The following is a 27,419-nucleotide window of genomic DNA, read 5'->3' on the forward strand; positions in this document are numbered from 1 at the left end:
ATATATGCATATATATGTATATATAATATGTACACACACACACACTCAGATGACCAGGGTGTAACTTGCTGACAAAGTGTGTAGAAGCATGGATGAGAGCCTGGGAACTGAACTCAGATAATGAATACATGCATACACAAGTTCTAAGAACACAATGCTGCAGTATTAACTTCTTATTCTAAAAGGTATTAGTGACAAATGTTACTTTCCACTTGTACTGAAGCAGTCACCTTCATAAAAAGACACTGGGCATAGAAATGGTTTAGCAGTTAAGAGCACTGGCTGCTCTCTCGGATTTGATTTGATTTGTGCTGGGTTTGATTCCCAGCACAAACATGGCAGCTCACAACCATCTATCTGCAACTCATCTTCCAGAGGAATCTGATGCCCTCTTCTAGTCTCTATGGGCACTGCACACATATGGTGCACAGGCAAAACACACATAAACATAGGATAAAATAAATTTAACAGTAACAACAAAAACAGCAGCAGCATCTCTCTAGGAATAAATAAAGCTCCAGAAGGGAATAAAGAGTCTGAAAGAAGTGGACACATTTGGAAGGGGAGGTGCCTACTGAAATTCATATAATGCCACTTTTGAAAAGTAGAGCTACTGTCATTTTCAAAATCTGTAGCTCTGTGGAATGACACAGACAAAGACAGAATGTCTTCTTTTGCTACAGAATTTATAATACATAGTTTGTTCAACCCTCAACCTATTCCTTCTGGGAAACAGATTCAAGAAAAGGAGAGTAAACATTGAGAGAATTTACTAGTAATATCCTCATTAAAGTACCTCGTATTAACAATGCACTTAAGAAGAAAGCTGATCTGAGAGGAGTGAGTATCAAAAGGAACACTGAATAGATGATCAGTAAGTCCATAAAAGAATAACAGCGGTAACTGAGAGGCAGGCAAATACTAAAATGTAATGTCGGAGCTGATGGTAACTGACACCAAAGTACGCTAAAGTTCTTATATAAGGAAAATTAAGATACTTAAAAATTATATGTATATATGTCCCCAAATTATATGTATATATGTCCCCAAATTAGGTCTTGCTGAGGTAGGCAAGTGCTCTAACAGGAGCTCCTTCCTAGCCATTAAAAATGTAAAACTAAAACTTGACAGAATGACAGTGAAGCGATGATGCCACAGTGACGGGTGCTTCCTTCCACACAGATGCCATGAGACGCAAGTCCCTGAATACACTTCCTGTCAACGCCAATAGGTCCAACAGACAAAGTGAGTGGAAACAAGAAGACCTACACACAATTCAATAGTATGAGCCAAGGGACTGTCACTACACCAAACACTAGCAGATGAGTTTCAGAGACGGAACTAAGGTCTAGGCATGTCTTAACAGTTTCCCTCTGTACAGGCATGTTCTCTGAGCACAGGGAGTTAAGAGCCACTCATTTTAGGAAATAAGGCACAGAACCTAGGTGGACAACCAGGAAATTCCATAAAAGTCCATGAACCAACTCAACACAAAACTATAAAAGGAACCTGAAGTCAGGAAGCAGTGGCATGAGCCTTTAAATCCCAGCATGTGGGAGGCAGAGGCAAATGAATCTAAAAAACAAAAGGAACCTGGAGACAATAAATCAAAAAACAAAGTGGGTCTTCGAGGAGGGGATCACCTGGGAAGACTGGTAAGGGCTGGGGTGGGGCAATGGCAAACAGCACAGACAAGCAGAGACTTCAGAGAACGCTGTGAATAGCACAATGAATCTGAAAACTTACAAGTGGTTTCCTAGAAAAATCAAGTCTACCAAAATTAGCTCAAAAGGAAACCAAGAACGAAGGACTTGGTCATTTGAGGTAGAGATGGAGACCGGAGGACAACTTCGAAGAACCAGTTCTCTTCTTCCAGTATGGGGGTCCAGGGAACTGAACTCAGGCCATCATCCTTGAGGGCAGCTACCTCTACCTCCTGGGCCATCTGATAACCCTAGATGAAGCTTCTAAGGATAGTTTGTTGGACACTGTTGTAGTTGGGACTTGAGAGAAGGAGGACCTAGATTCATTTTCTGTCCTGTGATAAAACACCCTGACAAACTCAGAGGAGAACAGGCTTATTTACACTTACAATTCCAGGGTACAGTTCATCACTGGGGGGAAATTAAGACAGGAACTTGAAATAGCTAATCACATCCACAGTCAAGAGCAGAGAGAGGATGAACGCATGAATCTTCTAACACTGAGCTCAGCTTGTCTACCCTTGTACAGTCCAGGACCCAAACCTAAAGAATGGTGCTACCCGCAGTGGGCTGGCTCCTCCCACACCAATGAACACTATCAAGATAATCCCCATAGATTTGCCCACAGGCCAACCCGATTTATATAATCTCTGTCAAATTAACAAAACCTCTGTGGGGGGTGGGGTGTCTGTGTGTGTTATAGGGGTTTGGTTGGTGGTATAGTAAGGGCAATATGCAGAAGTCATCAATTTAATTTGAAAAAGTTGAAATAGAAGAGACATTAAATATATAAGAAGGCAGAGGCAGGTGGACCTCTGAGCTTGAGGCTAGCCTGGTTACATGGTGAGACCAAGTCTCTAAAAAGAGGAGAAGGAAGAGAAGTACACAGTTGGATCTATGGATCAGGGATCCAGAAAGGATCTGGGTTGTAGATCACATTTGGGAGTTGCCAGTATCCAAATGATACAGTCACAGGTGTTGGCTCACATAATCTGAAGAGATAGTTCATTGGTTCTTAAAATCTGGCCGCTGGACCAGAAACCTAAGCATCATCGGGAAACCTAACAGAAATTTTCAGGTTCCACCCTAAACCTCCTAAATCAGAAATCCTGACTGGGCCTGCAATCTATGTACCTACAATCCACTGACTGTGAGAATTAAGAAGGCACGGGACCTTGTTGTAAGATCTCCAATATTTGCCAGGTATGATGGTGTATAATTTTATATAATTTTAATCCCAGCATTTGGGAGGCAGAGGCATCATGTGAATTTAAGGCCAGTTTTGTTCTACATATCAGCCAGAGCTACACAGAGAAACCTTGTCTCAAAAAGGAGGAAAAACAAAACAATATTTAATACAAGAGGATGAGCCAGCAGGAATATCTACGAGGAGCAACAAGAAAGGAATATTTTTAAATAATCAATCCTCCCCAGACACGCCCATGGGCCAGCCTGGTCTAGATAATCCCTCCTTGAGGCCTTCCTCCCAGGTGACAGAGAGCACACCCATCCCAGTGCTGGGAGGCAGGCAGCTGTCTCTGAGTTTAGGGCTGCTTTTTAACAGGAAAACAATACACATGATGAGCTGCTGGGGAAGAGCTCAAGGGAGCAAGGTCCTGCTGCAGAGTCACATGGGAGGGAAGCACAGCTGTCGGCCTCAGCATCAGCAGCATTTCAGGACTGACAGTCAGAACTGTCCTACAAGGTGGTAGAAGATGCAGGCCCACTTTCCCTCAGTATTACTGCTTTTAAAACTTTTTTTTCTTTTTAGCCGGGTGTTGGTGGCGCACGCCTTTAATCCCAGCACTCGGGAGGCAGAGGCAGGCGGATCTCTGTGAGTTCGAGACCAGCCTGGTCTAAAGAGTGAGTTCCAGGACAGCCTCCAAAGCCACAGAGAAACCCTGTCTCAAAGGGAAAAAAAAAAAAAAAACCACCAACAACTTTTTTCTTTTCTTTAAGAGAGAGAGTGAGAGAGTGTGTGTGTGTGTGTAGGTGTTATGCCTGCTTGTATGTTTGTGCACTCTGTTCATTCAGTGCCCACAGAGGCCAGAAGAAGGTGTTGAATCCCCTGGGAAGAGAGTTAGAGACCACTGTGAACTGTCATGTGAGTGCTGGGAATTGAACCTGCCCACAAGCTCACATGCCAAGCACTGTCCACTGAGCCATTTCCCAGCCTCCCTTTCGAATGTTGCATTTCTGGGCTTTCAGAGGTTTCGGCCAGGTTCTTAGCGAAACAACAAATCACAACACTCCCATCCTCCCACCCCCATCATACATCATAGCAAACACTGGCTTTCATTAGCTATCATTGATCAATTTCTACCTCTCCTCTCTCAATTTATTTCTACACCCATCCATTCATAAGCTGTTTTAAAACCGACTAGTGTTTGTAGGAGGGGACCATCAGGCCTCTGTGTCTGCACGTCCCACATCCATGAGTCAACTAGCCTTGAACAGCAAATACTTTGGTGAAGAGACCATCTGTACAAAAATGTGCAGACTTTTCCTTCCTGCTCTCACTCTCTAAGCAGCACAGCACGGCAGCAATTTAGCCAGCATTTACATCATGGTCGCATCAGAAGTAAGTGAGAAATGATTTAAAACATATGGCAAGATGTGTATAGATTACAGTCAAACACAAATAGAACATGCCATTTTCTGTGACAACCTTGAGTATATGCAGGTTTTGGTAACTAAAAGAGATCCTAGAACCAGCTCCCTGTAGATGCTGTGGGACAATGAAGGAAATGTTTATTTATTCTAATATTCATTAAAGAAGTATTCAAGACTATCACCCTGTGTCACTACCATGTCTGACAACCATGGGAGACGTAAAACTTCATGGTATTTATAACTGAGCAATTAGCTTTATGAAGAATAGACTTACAGAAACAGATTTTGATTATAAAAAGAAATGAAAAATTTTAAAAAATGTTTTTAGTAAGTATAATTGAAGCAGCACCTAGCTATCAAAAGAAATGCTGGAGTCGAGTAACTTTAAGTCAAGCGTGGTAGTACACATCTTAGTCCCAGCACTTGAGAGGCAGAGACAAGATGGTCTCTAGGAAGCCAAACTGTTTGCCTACATAGCAAGCTCAGGCCAGCCAAGGCTACTTATTGAGACCTTATCTTAAGAAAACAAACAAATACACCTCTTGATGCTGGAGGGTTGGCTCTGAGGTTAAGAGAGCATGTTGATCTTGCACTCTTACAGACGACCTGGGTGTGATTTCTAGCACCCACATGGTGGTTCACAAGGGTTTGCAACTCAAGGAATATGATGCCCTCTTCTGACTTCCATTGGCACCAGGCACACTTGGTGGTGCAAACATTCAAGCATGCAAAACATCCATATACATAAAATAACAAACTAAATAAACCGTTCCTAAAAACCAAAAATATAAACCTGGTGTGGGGCTGGCACCATGGCTCACCAAGTGAAAGTGCTTGCCACCAAGCCTGTCAATCCCCAGGAAGGAGGGTGCCAACTCCTACAAGCTGTTCCCTGACCACCATGTACAGACATATCTGACACCTTGGAGGCAAGGAAAGAGCAACTGAATTAAGCACAAAGGGGACTCCAGACTTTCAGACGTGTAAAGAACTTGGCAGTTTCTTTACAGAAACAGTAGCTGGGGTGTATATTGACTCTCAGGTGTGTGGAGGTCCTGCCTCCATATCTTCCTATCCCCCAGCATTGGGAGACCCTGTAATAGGCATCTGTCTTCTCTCCTTTTTCCTCTCTATGACTACCAAAAATCTGCATATGCTCAAGTCTCTCTCTCCGTCTCTGTCTGTCTGTCTGTCTCTAGATAGATAGATAGATAGATAGATAGATAGATAGATAGATAGATAGATAGATAGATAGATAGATAGATATCCAGAGCCTGGAATTTTCTGTCATTGAACTATCTCAGTCTTTCACACAACACCACCCAAGCTCTAGGCAAATTATGTAATGACCTCAGGTGGAGAATCTCTACTCTGCTCCTGCCTCTGTTTTCTCTTTCCTTATGAGAAGGCCAGGTGGGACAGACAAATGACAGATATCTACCAAGACAGTATACTTTTGGTGTAAGGATACTGAAAGCATTTCTCACTCCATACCTTGGGTCTGTGGGCTGTAAGGAGACAGAAGTTTGGACCTCTTCTTTTCATATCCTTTCTGTGTGATGTCCCCTAAAATAGCAAGAAACAGAAATGGGTTATGCATTATCCTTATTATGCAGTTGTTCACTGTAAAAAGAAAAATTAATTACAGAGTGCTACAGAAGTACCACATATAGAATGCATTTTTTAACGTATGGTTCTCTTGTCAAGACTTTGTAAAGTGTGATTTCCTACAAGCTTGGAGAGAACCGCTTGTGGAAAATTGCAGGCTTGTCCCCTCATCAGCCTTGCACAGCAATTCGTGACATAAGTGACAGGCTCCCTGGCATCCCTTGGTGCCCCTCACTTCCTTGGTATTTAAGATACTCCAAAATGGAATGATACACAGACACCTGATATTTGAAAAGGGATTTGCAAGGCCACTCTGCTAAACCTTGCATCCAAATCTAAGGCTGGAATTCCCATACACCCTCTACTTGATTTCACTAGTTTGTATTATTTATATACAAGGTTGTTCTTTTCTAAAAGGTTAAATAAAATGCACAAATAAAGTATACACACATACAGATACAACAGAGTGAGCTGACACACAGAAAAACTGCCCGCACTCCAAGGAGCAGGTGGATGGACAGTAAACAAGCTGAGTGGGAGAGGAACTGCACAGGCCCAAAAGGCATTCAAGGGACGGCAAATGCTTCAAAGCTGTGAACTAGTGAAATACACACAGTAAAAGAACATTTTCTTTAAAAAAAATGAATTTTTTAATCGGAGAAAGGTCTATTTAAAATGAAGTTTTTAAAGAATTTTTGAATATCATAAAAGATAATTTGAGCATACAACTTCTCAGCATTTTCCCAAAGATTTATTTATTTATGTGTGTGTGTGTGTGCGCGTGTGCCAGGAGGCTATTGGTTCCCAAAAGTTCTAGGCATTTACAGGAGTGAGCACCAGGATCTGAACCACATCCCGGTGTTGTACAGCAAGTACTCCTAACCACAGCAATCTTTCTAGCCCCTACATTGCTTTTTTTTTGTTGTTGTTTTTGTTTTTTTGTTTTTGAGACAGGGTTTCTCTGTGTAACAGTCCTGGCTGCCCTGGAACTTGCTCTGTAAACCAGGCTGGCCTTGAACTCACAGAGATCCACCTGCCTCTGCTTCTCAGCTCTGGGATTAAAGGTATGCGCCACCACCGCCCATCGTTTTTCATTTTTGAGAGAGGCTTGCTATATAACATGGGTTAGTTCTGAATTCACAATCCTCCTGCTCAGCCTCCTGAGGGCTCAGATGTACACCGCCACACCTGGTTCTAAGCATTTACACCTTCAACATTTACTGTGTATATGCCAATGGATAAGGGAGAATTTGATGACAAAAAGCTGAAACCCAGGGTGATGCAAGTCTGCTGTTGCTGGCTAGCTAGCTTCAGCATACCAGACTGGACAGACGGGGAGGGGCAGTAGACATACTGAAGACAGAGAGCCAGGACAGAAAGCCTAGATGACCCAGCCTGCTACAGAAATAAAGGGATGAGAAGAAGCCAATGAATTAAAGAGAATGTGAGGGATGAGCCAAGAAAGAGCAGGAAGCCTGCGTAAGACTCCTGGACCAGCTCAGGACTTGACTGATGGTGCCACCTGCTGACAGTGACAGAGATGCCCCATTAACAGGGAACCATACAGACCTAGAACTCAAAACCACATGGATTGGGGATCATCAGGATACTGGTAAAAATAAGTTACATTTCTAAGTTATCTGACAACTTCTATAAAAATTCTGATTTAACAACTTCACTTCTGTGAATGTATACAATATTGCATTTATATGTGTACAAACAAAAAAACAGTGAATGAATGCCCCATTCTGTGGTGAGAAGCCTGGAACAGACAAGATATTTATCAGTGACTTTCAGTTAGCAGCAGCAAGGCCCTGGAGTAGAGGTGGGACATATGGCATGTCTAGGAACACTTTTGTCTCAGATGGAGAATGAGAGGTTGTAAGCACTCAGGGATAAAGAACAGGTATAGTCTGCAACAAACGTAACAGCTACACATCATAGTCCTATCTTGCCCAAATCCCAACATTGTTGAGGTTAAAAGGCCCTGATCTAGGTAAGATGAAGGTATTCTAAATATAGTGGGAAAGAACAATGTCTAAAATTTGTTCCTCATAAATAGCAACAGCAGAACAGCCGGAACACATGACCTGGTCCTACAAAACTCAGACCTAGGTATGTCTCTGCACACAGAGATGTATAAATCAAGAAGACAGGGACCAAGAGTCCTTACAGAGCAGACTTCAGGAGGAGCTCCATTTTGTTCAAACACTCTGACCAAGTGTGATTTAGACAAAATAGGCTTGGCTTATACTATCTCACTTCCCCCTATAAGTCAGATACAGCAATGCACAGGACTACTACAAGTTCAAAGCCAGTCTGCTCTACTTGCTGACAAGGGCTATGTATCAAGTTCCTATCTCAAAAACAAACAGAACTTCTTCCATTAAGAAAGAATAAGGGGAGCTGGCATAATGGTTCAATTCTCTATATTGTAGATAACTTGAGTTCTCAAAACCCACATGTATAATTCCAGCTCCAGGGAATCCTATGCATCTCGCCTCCATGGGTACATGTACATGTGTGCATACCCACACAGACACACATACAAATAAATTTTTAAAAATCTTTATTTATAACTTTTAAGGCAGAATGAGGACTAGTGAGATAGTTCAGTGGATAAAAGCACTTGCTGCCAAACTGACTGACCCTAGTTCAATCCCTGGCACTCACATGGGAGGAGAGAACCACCTACAAGTTGCCCTCTGACCTGTGTGTAGGAGTCTACACATACACACTCACACCATGTTTAAATTACATAAAAAAGGATGATCATGTATGTATATTTCCTGGCATAAGACAGCTAAATTATCCAATGGGAAAAGAACAGGCTATATTATACTTTGTATGGTATATTCAACTGTTAGAACGATATTTTTAAGCATACATGTATGCATTAAAAATGTGACTGTCAGGGCTGGAGAGATGGCTCAGACATTAAGAGTACTGACTGCTCTTCCAGAGGTCCTGAGTTCAATTCCCAGCAACCACATGGTGACTCACAACCATCTACAATTCAGTCTGGTGCCCTCTTCTGGCAAGTAGGCAGAACACTGTATATGTAATAAATAAATAAATCTTTTTTAAAAAGTGACTGTCTTTCTTCTGTATTGATCTCTTCATCTTTGCAGAGCTGGATCTGGATCCCAGGGCCTCATGCACACAAGCTAGAGTTCTGCCTCAAACTAATGCAACAGTTTCATTTCCTAATGTTCTACAACAAACCCATTATTTAAAAAAAATATTTACTTATTATTATGCATACAGTGTTCTGCCTCCATGTATCCCTGCAGGCTAGAAGCGGGCACCAGATCTCATTACAGACAGTTGTGAGCCACCATGTGGTTGCTGGGAATTGAACTCAGGTTCTCTGGAAGAGCAACCAGTGAGTGCTCTTACCTGCTGAGTCATCTCTCCAGCCCAACAAGCCCATTATTTCAAGAAATTTTTAAATTTTCATTAGTATTACATACAGAATCATGAAAACTAAATCACAAGATTTAGATCACTAAATCCGCTTCTCTAATAGAATAGTGAAAAGTAAAAAAAAAAAAAAAAAAAAAATCAGACTCTTCCTGTCGGACAATTAAAAAATTCAGGTAATTGCAAAGAATACACACAATGAACAGAGAAAGAGGACCTACTACACAGGAAACCTTCACTGCAAACAGGAAATTGTTTTTCTCTGTAAAGTAAAAATCACTCAGTTCCTTCCCACTCAAAAACTCCTCTGTGTCTCCACTCTCTGGTGTAGGGGGTGGAGCACTCTCAGTAGCATCTCTGCTAGTGAAAGGCCTGCACAAGGCTTTCTTCAGTGCTCAGTCTCCATCACTCATTGTCAGTAAATGATCTTGGACAAACTTGAACTCAGCAGCTGAGTCATCCATCAACCACTGAACGACTCAGGTTCTGAAAGGAGTCAATCAAGAGAGTCTAATTCTGCCATGCCAATTAGCTAGGTTAGATTTGGAATTGGGCAAAGACATTAAAGAGACCCAGAAGAAACTTAGGGGCAGTCAGAATGTGAGGCCTCTTTACAGTGGCTCCTAAAAATCTCTTTTCTGACTGTAAAGTCTCCCACAACCGGCTTCTCCGAGGCTTCTTGTTCCTCCTAGGGCTCATCTCCTGCAACCCTGTGCACACTTGTGTGGGAGGGAGCCCTTAGCACACCACTGGTATGTAGTGATCTCTTTACACCTCTGGCTCCCCTACTACACTGTGCACTTGAGGGCAGGGATTGTCTTGTTCAACTCAGTGGCCGCCCACGGCCTGGTACAATACACACTTGTTGAACAATGAAGAGACTGGATGAATTGGTAAAATGGAAGCAGTGAGGGAACAATAAATCAAAGAGACGTGTGTGGTTGGGTGGAAAAGCTGGAATGAAAGAAAAAGAAGTCTTTGCTTCAGCAGAAGCGGAAAGGTTTCAGGAAAGGAACCCAGAGATGTTTACTGAAATCTGAAAGCAGACCTTACCGGTGGCCAGAACAAAGAGGGCCTGGTGGCACATGCCTTCAATCCCAGCACTCAGGAGGCAGAGGCACATGGATCTCTGTGAGTTCAAGACCAGTCTGATCTATAGAGTGAGGCCTTGTCTCAAAATAATGAAACAATAATAACAAAAGTGAACTTGCACAGCCTGGAGAGAAACAGGCAGAAATACACAATGGGGGCTTGAAGCCAGAGGAAGCCATGAAGACACAGATGTGCGCACTCAACTCCATCACGCCATCGATCAGGATTCAGAACTCTTAGGTCATCCTCACCCCATGAGGCGAGCACATTTCACTGCATTGAAGCAATGCTTTTCAAACCTGACCCCACCTTTTTATCACCTACTGTGCGGCTGTTTCCTCTTTCTTTAGGAGGGGGCTGCCAGCATCTATCACTGACCTAGACCTACATACCCAGCCCCTGATCATTTATTTTAAAGATTTATCCTATTTTTAATCTGCTTTCTGACCCTCTTGGGGGGGGACACAACTTTACGGAGTCGGTTCTCTCCGAGCTTCTAGGATCAAGTTCAGGCCGTAAGACTCGATGGCGAGCAGCTTTCTCACTAAGCCATCTCTCCAGCATTTGAGCTTTTTGAGAACAAAGCAAATACAGGGATTGGCTTTTCCCTACCACTAAGATAATGTGACCACCCACGTGTATGCTTATCAGAGAACACCCGTCCAAAGGTCTGCACAGCTGGCTAGGAAGGAGGTACAGTCATAAAAACAACCAGCCAGGAACAGGCTGGGAGCCACGTAACTTGAATCTGCCTAGCCACCTTCAAAATTCTGCTTCAGCAAGGCAGAGAGGACTTCGCTGATGCTTCTGTGAAGTTGAGTACATACCCTCACATGAACACACATGAAGGCAAGACACCAATGCGCACACACACACAAATAATAAATCATTCAAAAATAAAATAAAAATTACTAGAGGTGGCAGCAAAGATGGCAGCAGCCACCACAAGTTCAGTAGCTGCAGCAAAACTCAAGTCTGTTGACTTTCATGCCCACTTATTGTTAAATCTAAAAATAAAAAAAAGTAGTTATAAAGGGTCCCCATTATCTTCAAATTGATACCTGCTACCCACTTATCCAATCCATTGCATGGAGATTTTAGTTCAGGAAGGTAGTGAATATTGGTACGGCTGCAAAGTACAATATGAGTTGTGACAATTCAGACACAGAAATGTATACAGATCTACACAGAGAAAAAGAAAGAAATACCACTGAGAATGTATGTCAATGAGGCCCACCGGGAAGTTAACTTGAAGAGGGCAAAAGAGCTACGTGATACCTAAGAAATTATTTTTTAAATAATTTACTTAGCTTTATGTGCATTGGTGTGAAAGTATCAGATCCCCTGGAATTGGAGTTACAGACAGTTGTGAGCTGCCACGTGGGTGCTGGGAATTGAACGAAGAACAGCCAGTGCTCTTAACAACTGAGCCATCTCTCCAGCCCCCAAGAAATTATTTTTATTAAGTTTTACGTGTTCCTTCCAATGAAGATTCTTTTTTACATGTATTTAGTGTGTGGGGAGGGGGCATGCGCACTGTGAGAGCTTAAAGGGGAAGTGTGTACATCATGGCATGCACATAAAGATCCGGGACAGTTCTCTCCCTCTTGTCCTGTGGATCCCGGGAATCAAGCTTAGGTCATCCAGCGTTGTGGCAATCCCCTTTACCCACACAGCCATCCCACTAGCCCTAAAATGAAAACAGATACTCAATGTATTACATACAGCAGCCACACATCTTCAGACATCCTCTATCCTGGGACAGACTCACAAGAATACAAAACAATTTTGGTTTTCCCTGCCTTCTTAGTACAAATGATTTGTAAATGTCTACAAGGATTCTAATTAACTAAATACACTGGTTTGGGCTGTGGAAGCCTGAGCTAGATCCTAGAAACCTGGATAAAGGTGGAAGGCAGAAGTGACCATACCCACATACACACACAACTTTTTTTTTAAACCTTAAAAGTACTGATTTATCTCTAACATTCTTTGTGTTTCTTTCTACATGTAGGTGAAATAAATTTTGTATTGAAAAGACAATGTTTTCATAGTTAAGAAAGAAATGAAGTTCTGTTAAGCTATTACAATCTGTAGTGATTCTAGCCTGAGCTAGAATGAGGCCCTGTCTTAAAACAACAATAGCTGGAAGATGAGAGAGTCTTTACTTACCTAATATTTTTCAAGTCAGTTTGGGTTTTTTGTCATTGTTGTTGTTTTTGGGTTTTTTGTTTGTTTGTCTTTTGATTTTTTTTATTGGTTTTTTGAAAAAGGGTTTCTCTGTGCAATGTGGATGGCTGTTGATAGAACTCATGGTAACTATTTTTTATCATTCTTGTTAATTTTACAGAACAATTTTTGAAAGACATGAAGATGCTCAACTTTCCATTCTCAGTAGATATCCTCTCACCTCACTGAGAACAGTGACAGAAGTAACCCCCGACTGCACTCTCTCAAAACTCCAATCACAGGATTGTTTTGGCTACACAGATCGGCTTTCTAGGTCAAATATATGACTTCTTACAAATGGTATTTCACTAAAGGCATCATACAAGTTCAAACAAATAAAAGGCAACAAAGCGAAACACTGAAGACTGAGTAGCTGAACTCGTAAGTGTGACTACATCATTACACAGCTGGCTATATTAATCTCACTGATGCAAAGGGAATGTTTCTTTGTCCACTTAGAAAAACTGCCTGCTAAGAACTGTGCTCTACAAGTGGCTGAATGCTAAAGGGGGCAGGAGGAACCAAGGAATGGCGAGTTTCCCACAGGTTCGGGCAGTAGAGAAAGCACAGGCAAGAGAGAAGCAGACCCCAGCTTAGACTCTGATTCTTGCTACTAAAGCCCCTGAGCAAGCTGACTGCACAGTGAGTAAAACTGGAATAGCTCCTCTGGGTGCTTCTGCTAGGACTTCAAGAGAATGGATAAAAAGTCCCTGGCATGTAGCATACACTCAACTAGCTTTAGTTGACACACCCCAGCCCTACCCCACCCAGAAGCCCTAATATACTTTTATTTTTAACAGGTTCATTTAGAAAACTCTGGGTTGATTGGCTCTTTCTAGGCACCTGCCCTACAGCTGAGTTGTGCAGCTCCACAATTCTCTGCTCCATCTTTTGAAAGAAAAGGGGCTGGTGAGATGGCTCAGCGCGACCTGAGTCCCATCCCTGCCGTCCAATGTGGAAGGGGAGACCTGATTCCTGAATGTGACCCCTGACCTCCAAGTGCTGCTGTTAGCACATCCCATCCCCCATGACAACAGTAGAAAGCTTTAAAAGGATGCTATTAGAAGAAGAAAGAGGGTGCCTGTGTCTGTGAGGCACTGGACTTTGACCACCAAGTCAACAGAATCAGAAGCCTCAGATGTGGCAGACACTTGCAGAAAGAGGGACCTGAGGGAGGCCAGTCAGCATGTACACATGTGCATATACATGGTGCTAGCATGCACCCAACAGAGGACTAAATGCAAATAATTATGGATGTTGCCCAAGTCCAGGATGGCAGGCTAAAAGGTCATTTCTCTATGGCTGCTTCATTCCTCAGACTGCCATCTTTAATTTTCTAACAAAGATGGAAAACCATTTCCAGCAGTGATCCACACAGTATAGCCAATTTTTTAAAGTGTGACAGTTTTTTAAAGATTTGTACTGACCAACAAAGTCACATTAAGCAATGCGTGAACCAGGAATACTTTATCAATAGGCTGGATGAAACGAGCTGATCAAAAGGGAGCATCATGTCCTCTGAGAGTACAGAAATAAAGGAGGGGCTTTTGTGAAGAGCTAGAAATTTCTCTGTAGAACAAGGGGGGGGCACAACACAACACCACTGAGGAGAGCACCACAGCACTGCCAGCACATCCCACAGCTGACACCGTCTCGAGGTGGGGAAGGCTTGCCAAGGCCACAGGAAGCACACTTCAGTATTTGGCAGGGATTTGTAGTTGGGTTCCAGACATCAGGAGACTTAGTTTTTCATCCCAGCTTTGATATAAACTAGTTCGTAGATCCGAGGCTCCACTCTGGTCTCAGTTTCCTAGTTGGTAGGGAGGAAGCTCACATGAGCTCCCGTTTATGATCATTGTCTGGCATTGCTAGCATGTAGTGGGCAGCAGAGTAGAGCCAGCATGAATATACAGATTTTAGCAACCATTGGTGTAGGAGGTGGCAGCTGAAGTGGTGGTGTGAATGATATCACCCAGAAAGAATTCTGTGTGAGGAGAGAGGAAGGGAAGAAATCCTGGGGTAAACTGACATTTGGGGAACAGACAGAGTGGGGGGAAGGATGGCACTAAGATGCAGGGAGGCCAAGAACGGAGAGGAGAAAGAATGACGGATATAGCCATAAATGTAAAGTAAGCCCTGAAAAATGTTGGCAGCTCAATCCCCAGCAGTCCAGTTAACAGTTTATAGGAAGGTGAGGGCAGTGGCAGGCTGTTCAGAAGGGAAGAATGAGTAAGTCTCAGTCAGACCTTCAGGAAGTCTCCATAGGAATGAGGAGTCTGTAGGCTAGAGTCAGGGTAGAGGTCCCTAAAGATAGACAAATGCATGTCTTAACTAGAAAGCACTGTGAAACAGAGGTTGAAATGCTCACTGATGCAGTCAGAAAACACTGAGAACCTCATAAGTGCCAAGTATTACTTTAGCTGGGGACACTGCCCCAGAATTTAGTCACATTCAATAAGTCTACAGTCTCTTCCAGAATAGAGATATCCAAGAAATTCTGTAATTAATGATGTAATTACACATGACTGAGGCACGCTGAGAACTCTGAGACTCCAGCAGGGTCATCCTGATGAACCACATGGCTCAGTCGTTAGTTCAAGGGCCTCCCAGCCTCTGCTGGATTGGAGGTATATGTCCTAAATCTGTGAGTCCTTAATGGTGCACAAATGTCCTGAGGGAGCTGGCAGCCGTGGGCCAGTCACCTCTGAGAAGCCGCAGTCTTTGTAGCCCACAGTATGGAGCAAATGTAGCACTTTCCGTGCTTGTGGGGCATTTAAAAGATGGAAGCACCGGAATTTTATCAGTACTTCTCCCAGTGGGAGACAAAGAGCAGGTGTCGAGAACATCACAGGTAACGGGAGATTACCTGTCACCTGCACCTGGACTGTAGGAGAGCCACAGAGAGCCGCTGGATTTAGGACCACCTCTGGAGTCTAAATTGACAACCACCATCTAAGACTCTGTGAAGAGGGACAGAACGAGAAGTGGGACATTTTGTTTAGTTTTGAATTGTGTGTGTGTGTGTGTGTGTGTGTGTGTGTGTGTGTGTGTGTGTGTTCAGTTTCCTCAACTGTAAAGTGTGTTAAGAGAGTCCACACACTATTAAAAGAGCTAACACATGGAAAGGACCTTCATGCATTCCGGGCACAGAATAAGCACACTATTCTCATCACAAAAGAAGTTCAAGAAATGCACCTGGTAGGGCACGATGCCTGTACTATACACACTTGGGGAGTTGGGCATGTACAATCAGGGAAATAACCCATTTTAAAAGACTGCATGTTGTATGGTCTCAATGTCCAGAACACAGCTAATTCACAGGGACAGAAAATAAACTACGGCTACCAAAAGCAGAGAGTGAGGGATACAGAGAGAGGTTCTTTGGTGTGACTGAAAAATTCTCCAGGGGGTAGAGAGATGGCTTGACAGTTAAGAGCACTTGCTCTTCTGGAGGACCCAGATTGAATTCCCAGCACACATGAGATGGATCACAACAGTTTGTAACTGCCAATGCCCTCTCCAGTCCTCCATAGGAACTGTGGTGCACATTCATACATGGAGGGAGGGAAGGAGGGAGGGAGGAAGGGAGGGAGGAAGGGAGGGAGGGAGGGAGGCAGGGAGGCAGGGAGGCAGGGAGGGAGGCAGGGAGGGAGGGAGGGAGGGAGGGAGAGAGCCAGGGAGGGAGGGAGGGAGGGAGGGAGGGATCTCTCCAGTAACAGACAGTGCTAGTTATCAGTACTGTAAAATTACAGAGAATTATATCCTTTAAGTGAGTAAATTGTAAAAAAAAGTTCAAACTATAAAGACCCTCATTGGACGTAAACATAATCAATCAAATCACAGCCACTCATCACTGTCTCTAGACCACAGGCCACAGCACTTGGGGGTCACACAGAGCATCAGCACATGAAGGAATCTCATCGCTGTGCCCCTGCAGTGATTCTCCACCCTAAGGCAAGCTGGGACAGTCACTCTGGGAGCATAACTCATTCTTTTAAAACAAGAGAAAACATTTATAAAACGTGACCACATTCCAGATGATAGAGGAAGTTATAAGAGCTTTTATGAAGGTCTGGAGATACAGCTCAGGACTGCAGCGCTTGACCAGCACACACAAGAACCAAGGTTCCATCCTCAGTGTTACTAAGAAAAACCTTCAATGAAGTTCAATTAAAAAAACTTCTAATGAGGCTGCCAGAGATCATATATGAATGTCGGTGGCAAAAAGTTAAATTTCCTTTTTGTTTGCTTGTTTTTCAAGACAGGTTTTCTCTGTGTAGCCCTGGCTGTCCTGGGACTCCCAGTATACAACAGGCTGGCAACTCACAGAGATCAACCTGCCTCTTCCTCCTGAGTGCTGGGACTAAGATAGCTTCTTTAAAGACCACCATAAAAGTCTAGTCCTGTGCCATTTACTCACAATGCACACAAAGATGCCATTTCCATGCAAGCTTATAGGAAACTGAATGAGGTTGCAAGTGCAGATGTCTGTGTTTCTTGTTATAGTGAATTTTAGTTTCTCAAAACTGTATGTGATCAATCAGACTTGGAAACAATAGGGAGTATGCTTATTTAAACGATCTATAGACTAATGTCTGACTTGTCTAATTTAACTCCTCCAAACGCTATTCTGCATTCAAGACACATCACTAACTGGGAAAAAAACAATTCATCAAGAGCCTACATGAGATAATACAAAAAAATGCAAAGAAAAGAATTTAGTGGTCTAGGCAGTGCCAAGGTCAGTCTCTCCCCAGAGTGTTGTTCTAAATCAGCAAGCCAAGGCCTGGAGTCAGGCCAGATTTAGCCACCATTTTGAATTTATCCTTGAGCAGCAGTTCCTGAGAAAAAATCTCCACTGGATCTAGTGGCATCTAAAAGTAGACTTCAGGGGGTGGAGAGATAACTTGATGGTTAAGACCACTGACTACTCTTTCACAGGACCCGGGTTCAATTCCCACATGACAGCTCACATCTGTCTGTATCTTCAGTTTCAGGGCATCTGGTATTCTCATACATGCAGACAAATCATCAATGCACATAAAATAAGGTTTTGTTTGTTTGTTTTGTTTTTAAAGTAGACGTCAATCGCCTAAGGCACCAAAAGGGCTAAAATTCCAAGAAACAAGGACTGGGAGTCTAGCTCGTACAAAGCATGGTGTCCAACACCACACAGGCCTGGGCCTGGTGACTCACACCTGTACCTCCACACTTAGAAGACAGAGGTAGGAGAATCAGAAGTTCAAGGTCACCCTTAATTACACAACCAGTTCAAGTCCAGTCTAGGCTAATATAAGAATATTTTTTAATTGAAAAGCCAATCACCTTTCCCATTACTAAGGTTGCACATCAAGCCACTAGCTCTCTCCTACTTCCTGAGCCAACTATCTTGAAATGAACCAAACTGTCTCTAAAATATCCAATCTCAAATAACCTGCTGAAGAATCTGGCAACCAGATCAATGTTGAAGCAATGTCTGTTTCTCTGACGCAAAACTCTCTTCCCTCTTGCTCCAATCCTGCAGAGCATTCTTCCCCAATGCCAATAAAGTCTTTGCTAATTTATAAAAAGGCCTGGCCTAGTTTTCTCTTTTAAATTGGCCATGTTTATCTGCTTGAGAAAAAGTTTATGCAAATACTGAATGTTGTGCAAATACTAAATGTTATTTTAAATTAGACACTAGTTACATTGCCAAGGGTGTGTGTGTGTGTGTGTGTGTGTGTGTGTGTGTGTGTGTGTGTGTGTGTGTGTGTGTGTGTGGCAGAGGGGAGAAGGCAGACTGAAGGAGGGGGAAATTGAGAGTGAGAGACAGTATCTGAAGGAGAATGTTCATACACATGCATCTCGGTGTCTTCAGCTGCATCATCACGTCACTTGTGAGGACACCAATCACTGTTGGGTGTCTGCTCCACTTCTTTCCACAAATAGACTCATAAAGAGAACCTGGGAGGGCTCCCTCAGCACACTAATACAAGGGCTTGAAAGTTCAAAAGCGAAAGCATGCAAGGCTGACAACAGGGATTCCCACGATGCCAAGCGCTCCTTTGTAATCCAGCCATGAGTGGCTAATAATGAGAGAGAGGGCTTTTCCTCTCTGGTTACAGGATCAGAATGTTGAATTATATCAAGAAGAATGTGTGGCAACTACAGCATACCAGGACAGGACAGAGCAGGAACATGGGGGTGAATATGGTGTCTATCACCAAAATCACATGCAAACAGTCTTCAGAGAAGGGACACCAGCCAGATAACCCAGAGTAAACATGACAAGTTAAATACAAAGAAGCATCAAGATAGCAGATAAATACTGGGAAGGCCACCAAGAGTCAGTTAAAGGGGGAAAAGCGGTCACTTAACTGGCTAAAATATGATGGAAAAATCACAAAACACTTTATTCTTACAGAAATGTTTCAGGGAAGAACTATGTAGAATGACAGTGGACAATGCTAAGAAAGCAGGAGGGGAGTGGGGCACAAGGTTCTGGGCTCTTCATCCGAGCGCTAGGTTAGAGTCAGGGAGAGCCAGGCTGGAGCACTGTGAGGCGCGGGCAGCACAGACAGGAATGAGGTAGAACTCTTCTGAGAACGAGAGATACAAAATCTGAAGGCATTAACCATGCAGGTACCTTGGAAATGGCTTTCTGGGCAAAACTCTCAAGAAGAAGAACTGGCTGTATAAATCAGTGGATTGAAAAACACAATAGAGGTCTAGTCCGGAACATGCCAGGCAGACGTCAACTGCTCCCAAACACTCCTTGTCTTTGAAAAATAATTTTCAGATGAACAAATGATAAAGTGTCTAAGTTACACAGAAATTATTTCTAAAAACAGGCCATCGGCTTATAAACTAATCAATTAAAATGGTTATCTGTGTGAGGCAAGAGAATGTTCTCTGAGCCCCCCAGCAGGAAAAGGCTAACCTTTCCAGGTTGGCAGGGCCCAGCCTCCTACCTCTGGTGAGGCCTGTTCCAACCTGCAGTTTCTACACAGTATCCCCACAGTGCTACACAGCAAGTGCAGCTAACTGAAGACTGGGGAGGGAGATCTGTTTCTCTCATTTGTAAGATGGTATTTAACCCACAATTGTGCACACTACAAAATGACATTTCTGTGAAGAACAGCCAGCTAATTCTAGAGTCAATCAATACCATTAATAATTAAAACACTAGATTTGCAGAAAATATTTTCTCTTCATCTGCTACTGACAGGTGCCAAGAACTGGCTTTGGAAATCACTTGAGACAGCAAAAGATGTCTGGTTTTAACTTTATTTATAAAATCCAGTGACAGAGGTATATTTATTCAAACATGCAGTTCCTGAATTTACTTGCCTGATACCCTGAATGCTAGTCCATTCTAGCACTTTCTGGTTCTCTACCTGTCCACACTTTCCATACAGGTACCTAAGTCTCCTCCTGCTGCTCAGCTGGGCTATAGGACAGCCACCACAGACAGACTACAAAAGTTTGTACTCCTAAACCTTCTGCCATCAGGAGGCAGACAGACCATTCTTGTAGAAACAGTGTTGGCCATAACTGTTACACTAATGAATGAGCCCAGCAGTACCATCTCCTTGAGGGAAGGAGGTAGATTTATCCCATACTCTATGTGGACATCTGGTGAAATGAAGAAGAAATAAAATTAGAACATGCCCTTGGGGCAAGCAACTGTACACTGTCCAAGAATCTTTAAAATATTTCTATGCAATTAGGTTTTGTTTTTTTTGTTTATTTGGTTTTTCTTGATGTTATTTGAGGCAATCTTTCCACATAGCCAGGCTGACCTTGAACTCACAATTCTCTTGCCTCAGCCTCTGGGTTTACAGGTATGTCCATACCTGGGCATTGAAGAAAACTGGGAAGTATGTAACTCAGTGGCAGAGCACTTGACCAACATGTTCAAGGCGGGGAGAAGGGAAAGGTAGAAGGAGACAGAGGGAAGGAGGGAAAGGAAACCTCATGAGAATTCACTTGAGTGAAGCCATTTTCTGCAAGAAAACTCACTTCATGTCATCCACTGGGAGGCAGAAAAAATATACCTGTCCAATGGGAAGAAGCAGAAAGACTACGCTGGCAGCTCACTCCCATAATCACTTTAAGTTGAGATGTGAGAATGGTGGGTTCAAGGACAGACTGCTTCAATGTAAGTATGGAGAAGATTTTTATTGTATACATAGGGAGAAATCCAGCAGAGGGGAGAGTCCAGCTGACTATGAGAGGAGAGAGGGGGAGGGAGAACAAGAGAGGTACCCTAGACAAGAGGCCAAGGCAAAAATGGCTGGGTTACATAGGGATCAGGCTGGGGAAGGGAGGTCCAGCCCCTGGGAGGGAGAGGTTTAGGGGTGGAGTGGGAAGAGGAATGAGGGGATGAGCCACAGGTACTGTGTGAGACTGTCCTGGGTTTCTTTGAAGCCTAACATTCAGTTTCTGACATTTTCCTTATGACAATTCATTTTTCTGAAACACAGATTTAAAAGATAATTATAAAAAGAATTCTAATATTAAAACATTCTATTGTTTAGACAAAATTAAAGTCAGCTCTCATTACACACATGCCAGCCTGTGTTGTCTATGACTCAGTCAAGGACAGAGCAGGACAGGTAATGTGAGCCACGCTCACTGCCTGCTATGGGTTGATTTCTCACCCCGGAAGCTCCCCCAGACCCATCTCAATGCCACTCTCCAGTTCACTGAATAACACCTTGCTGCATAAAAAGACTACAGCACCACCTGCTACCGTTACGTTAGGGTGACACTCCATTAGTTTTCAACCTCGTCTGTTGGTAATCAGAGTACTGGAGTGCGTCTGCACATCCTAATTATGAGCAAATGGATAGATCAAGAGAATCATGTACATGAAGCACTGTAATGCTGACAAGAGTCCAAACACTTCAATGTAAGACACCAGATTTTCAAATGCCTTTGCTTAACTCTAAGGATTTCTTGAGTGAAGTATGTTCTCATTAAGTGGTGGTGGTCATACTCTTGTTTTGACACCAATACACAGAGAAAAAAAAGCAGAGGTTGAGAGTGTAGCTCAAAAGAAATAAACATGACTCACGAGAAGACTAGAGAAATGGGTGTGTTTTTAAGCACCAATGTAGTTAGTGGAAAGCTAGCTAACTTAATTTAAAAACTACTTCAGTAAACTGGGCCATGGTGGCACACGTGCTCAGGAAGCAGAGGCAGGTAGGTCTCTAAATTCAAGGCCAGCCTGGTCTACAGAGCAAGTTGCAGGACAGCCAGGGCTACATAGAGAAACCTTCTCAAAAACAAACAAACAACAACAACAAACCAGTCAGAAATTTTTATCAAAAACAAACGCATGAGGTGGTGCATACATACACATCCAATTAAGGCCAGTGATACTTAGGTCATAAAAAGTAAATAGTCAACTTTTGGTGAAATAAAACTGGGGTAAGTGGTAACTTTTGGTGGAGGAGATAGGCTTTCACTATATATGCCCTTGCTAGCCTGGAATTTGCTGCAGCAGACCAGGCTGCCATCAAACTCACAGAAATCCTCTTGCTTCTGCTTCCTGAAGCCTGGAATTAAAGGTGTATGCCACCACTCATGTGTGCATGAACCAGAAGAAAATATTGGATCCCCTGGAGTGTAATTATCCCTCATCACAAGGAGACTGGCCTGTTGCTGTCCACACCAGGTATGAACATGGTACACAGACATACATTCAGGCATAAAAATAAATAAATAAATGTGCCAGAGCTCTGAGTTTAAGACCAGCCTGGTCTACAGAGTGAACCTCAAGTGAATAAATAAAATGAATAAAATTGTACTTGACCAGTATGTATACAGAAGTAGTCCCTCCAGTGACCACACTAAGTAAAACCTTGATGTCCCAGAGGTTTTCAGTTCACAAACAGTTAAGTTGCCTGTTCTAAACAGATTCACAGGGCCAGAGAGAGAACCCACCAGCAGTCTACCACTGACATAAAGCACCAGAGCCTGTCCGTTCTCTCTCATTAGAGGCAGGGCTACAAAACCTCTGCCCATTCCCCTCTGTACTAAGAAACCTATCGGGGCAATTGAACTAATGATCATATGAAAATCACTCACTTTGTGTGTGTGTATACATGTATGCACATGTGTATATATGCCTGTAGGGGTAATCTTGACTGGGTTCATCAAGGTGGGAAGACCCAACCTAAAGGTGGGTAGCTCCATTCCCCAGGCTTCAGTCCTGAAGAACAGGAAGAGGGAGCTGAGCAAGAGCATTCACTGTCCTCTGCTTCCCTCGGCAGGTGCAGGTGTGGTGTGGATGGTGGCCTTAAGCTGCAGTTGCCTTGACATTCCCAGGATGCACTTGAGCCAGAAGAACCTCTTTCTTTAAGCTGTTTGCCAGGTATTTCATAGCAGCAACAGAAAGGAAACTAGAGCATAAATAAGATGATGTATAACAAAGCTAGGAAAGTCCATTTTATCAGGTGCCAAACTGTATTTCTGAATTGGCTCAAATTTAAAAAATACATTTTGTAAATACTTGTGATGACTTTTCCCAGCCTGACAAATAATGTCGAGCTCTCCACATTATAAATAGCATTAGGCTGACTAAAGTATTTGTCATATTAGTCTACATCTTTACAAGATAATACATGTACCGTCTTACTTGGTGACTAAAACTAAGGAATGCCCTGGTAAGTTCTAACTTTGGCCTAAACATCAGCCATATGAGAAAGTAAGAACTGCTTCCCAGACGGACATAATAGCCACACCTTTAATCCCAGCACTCAGGAGGCAGAGGCAGGTGATCTCTGTGAGTTTGAGGACAGTCAAGGCTACACTGAGAAACCCTGTTTCAAAACACCAAAAAAGGGGGAGGGGGGCAACAGTTAAGCTGCATCCTCAAGACAGAAGGGTTGCCATGTCCACCTGAATTTTTATTTGGATGCTGGAAATCCAAACACAGGTTGCACAGCAAACACTTTATCCACTGAACAATCTCCCTAGGTCCAGTAATTATGTCTTTTAACACCACTCTTGGAAATCTAATCAAGTACATATCCCCTCTCCCAAACAGAATAGTACAGTATACACGCTACACATTCCCAGGTTCCTTTGTCTAATTATCAGGCACCTTTTAAAAAGGAAACTGACTACAAACTAAGTAGGGGATATGCGAGCGGGAGGAATGTAACCACTAACTTCCTATATTTCTGAGTGAAATAATATGCAGATGCCTGGGTTTTTAAATTATTGATTGAATAATTAAAAATTAAGAGCCACCCAGGCTGGTTCTCAGAACCACACCTGGCAGCTTACAACTATTTGTGATTCAGTTCAGGGGATCTAGTGCCCTTTCCTGGCCTCTATAGGCACTAGCACACATGTGGTGTGTGCGTCTGTTCGTGTGTGTGTGTGTGTGTGTGTGTGTGTGTGTGTGTGTAGGTATTCAGGCACTCATACATTCGTATAAAATTAAAATAAATTTTAAAAAATATAAAATTACTAGACATGAAGTTGCATGGGTTAGTGGATGAGGGATGAGGAATGACAGATGAAACTAGATTGGTCCTGTGTAATTTGTAATTATCACTACGGGTGATGGCTACGTGGAGACTTGGTACTCTACTCTATATTTGAAAATGTCCAGAATACAGAGATGGACAATGTTAATTCAGAAGGCTAACATGGAGCCCGTATTTACCGTATGCTCCCTATGACACTATAGCTTCATAAATCATAACTTCACCTTGCATCCTTAACAGCAACTCAAGGGAAGAGCAGCTTTCAAAACAAAATCCACTTGGTTTCAAAACTGACTGCTCTCTCTCCTCATTCAGGATCCACCCTGGCATGTGAGTCACACACTACCTGAGAGGAAGGGACACTCCTGTCTAACTGGGGAGGCTCTCCTGGAGCTCCAGTGAGCCCTGTCCCAATCAGTGTTAAAAGAGGTGACAGTTCACCTACAAATAAAAAATAGCAAAGAAAAGATTTCCATCCTTTCTTTCCTTCCTGTATAGATTTCTATAACCTCCACAGCTCAGGAAACCCCTGCAACAAACAAAACAGCTCACTCACATTAACTTTCCTTTCTGCCAACAAGAAGACAATACGGACAGGACCGCCCTCGATGGGAGGAATGGAGTGCTAGTCTTGCTGCCTTGGGCAGGTGAATTTACAGGTGGATGCTTAGCTCTGTGGGGGTGTGGGCTGCAACAGATGCTCAGGAGAGAAGTCAGCCCTGAGGACTCCCCTCCCTACTGCAGCTGGTGGCTAACCAGGTGAACGTCAACAGCAGCCTCCCATTGGCCCTCAAAGCCCAGCTGGTGCAGCCCAGGGTGGTCTGACTGGTTTTACTGACAGGACTGGTTGTCCCAGGGGTGTATACTACTTCTGAGCAACAAAGAACGTTTTCTTCACACAAAGCACATCCGATTTTGAGCTCATAACACCTATCAGTGTCAGGGATTCTTAAGCTGGTTAATTTACAGGCATTCCTAGGGAAGATTTCAAAAACTCGGTTGGGACCTGTATTTTTACATCATCAGACACTTGTGGTTCTTAGGTTTAGAAACTAATATCCCAGCATGACCTAAGGCACAAATGGGAGCCTTAATTCCTAAAAGGGACCTATCACCTCTAAAATCAATGTAATTATACTGAACATAATTAAAACATTTTCTCTAAAATAAGACCACATTATAAATAAAAAGTAAAAAAAGCTTAAAATTATTTTTTATGCTATGTATGTATTTGTCTGTATTTAAGTAAAGTGCACCAAACATGTACCTGGTGTCCAAAGAAGCCAGAAGAGGATGTTGGATCCCCTTACAGTAGCTGTGAGGCACCACGTGGTTGCTGGGAATTGAACCCAGGTCCTCTGGAAGAGCAGCCAGTGTTCATAACTGACATCTCTCCAGCCCTAAATTAAAATTTTAATAAAAAATGTTTTTAAAGGGCTAAGAGTGAGGTGTGGTGGCGTGTACCTTTATCCCCAGCACTTGGGAGGCAGAGGGAGATGGAATCTGATCTACATAGTAAGCCCCAGTCTCTAAATAAATAAATAAATCTGACAAATTGAGAGAACTAAAATAAAATGGATTTTTCAAGGCTGGCATCCCTGACATGTAGGTCTGTATGTATAATTTTTGTCGGTGGGAGCTACCATAGCCTCTCCCTCTCACATCTTACTTTAAGAACACAATTAGTGATTTTGCTAAAATGATACCAAGAACCTGGACCTCTAACCATTAGATGCCAGAAACTCCTAATTTGTAAAAAGCAATGTTTCTAACCATTGGGACAAAACCAGCCCAGGCCAGAACACATGACTACAGGACCATGCTAACCATGGATGAAAACAACCCTGGAGTAGACTGGGAGAAAAGACAGGAAATGAAGCTGCCCTTGGATATAACAAACCATAAGGGGCAATGTTATTAGACATCTGTATGAAAACTGAAGGAAACAGGCTTCAGTCACAAAAGTGGGCGCCCACAGAACTCATAAGCAAGAAGTCACTTGGCGGTGGAGGCTTTTCCTGGGGATGGTGACTCAGGCTCTGGGGCCAGCCTGTGTAGTCCCAGAGCTCTGGAGGCCCAAGGTAGCCTGAGTCCCTCACTCGCTCGCTCCCACCCTGGGCTCACACATGACTCACAGTTACACCTCATTGTGGACCTCCTCTGTGATGTGAGCACTTTCTGGGTGAACACACAGGCAAGCCAACGGGGTTAGCAGGTTTGTGGCCCTTCCCTGCTGCCTTTGCCCCTGAAGGCTGAGGTGAGGCTCCGGACCGGTTTTTCACTCTGTGCCCTAGGATATTCCCAGCATTTGCCTGGTGCATGTCTGAGGCTGCCTGTAGGAGTGGAGCTCTGACCCAGAGTGGCAGTCAGCCACCGTCAGCATCCTAAGGGGCCTCAGCAAAGGCAAAGAGTGAAAGTCAGAGGAGAGAGGAAGAAACAGGCGGACCAGGAGTCCCTCCACAGTAAATCAGTCCTCTAAAATAACATCCCCAGTCCTCTGCCACCGTCCCACACCCAGAACTGAGAGAAGTCTCCAAAGTAAAAGATATTTTGACCACGACATTAAGGCCTTACTTGCCTTGTTTACTATGGGAAAGGCTATTTGGAACATTTGTTATACTTGTATAGCTCAAGGAAAACACATGTACAAACCAGTGATGTGCTAAATCAGCTGGTTTTTTTCCTATTTGGCCCCACTTCTCAAAAGACTGGGAAGAAATTCGTACGTGAAAGCTCATCTGTCAGAAATAAATGAAGTGACCCTCGGAGCCAATGAACTGAAAGCGATTTCAAGCAAAATCCACAATTTTTGAAAAAATGAGTTTGACAAACTCTAATGCTTTGGGGGTGCGGGGTATACAGGTGTTACACATGGGTGTGGAGGCCAGAGATTGAGCTTGAGCCTCCTACCTTGGCTTTTGACACAACTCTCTCTGAGAGCCCGGGGATCACATAAAAGCAACAGGTCAGGGAGCTTCAGGGACCTGCCCTACCTTGATTCCAGTATGGCATGCTGGCTTCTCACACATGGGGTAGAGTCAGAACACATTCATCATGCAACAAACACTTCACTGACAACTATCTCCAGTCCCCAATGATTTTGATATTGTTTAATGAAATGTTCTAAATTTGGAGGATATGCATAACTCCATAAATTAAGTATTTTACAAATAACTCTAATTTTTTAGTAAAGCAGACATTAAAACTGTGTGTGGTGGCACAAGCCTGTAATCCCAACATTCACGAAGTAGTGTAAGGATCAGGAATT

General features: G+C 43.2%; 1 protein-coding gene across 4 annotated transcripts in view; it reads right to left on the minus strand.

Annotated features, from left to right (window-relative positions):
* Dip2b (disco interacting protein 2 homolog B) overlaps positions 1 to 27,419 on the minus strand; it is a 181,073-nt gene that overhangs the window by 107,558 nt on the left and 46,096 nt on the right. For all 4 annotated transcript variants that reach the window (XM_040753817.1, XM_040753816.1, XM_040753815.1 and 1 more), the window contains exon 2: positions 5,811 to 5,882. In XM_040753817.1, coding sequence (XP_040609751.1) covers positions 5,811 to 5,882 — 72 coding nt within the window. The remainder of the gene's footprint in view (positions 1 to 5,810; positions 5,883 to 27,419) is intronic.

This window comes from Mesocricetus auratus, unplaced genomic scaffold (assembly GCF_017639785.1).
Source record: "Mesocricetus auratus isolate SY011 unplaced genomic scaffold, BCM_Maur_2.0 Super-Scaffold_100010, whole genome shotgun sequence".
In the NCBI taxonomy this organism is placed as follows: Eukaryota; Metazoa; Chordata; class Mammalia; order Rodentia; family Cricetidae; genus Mesocricetus; species Mesocricetus auratus.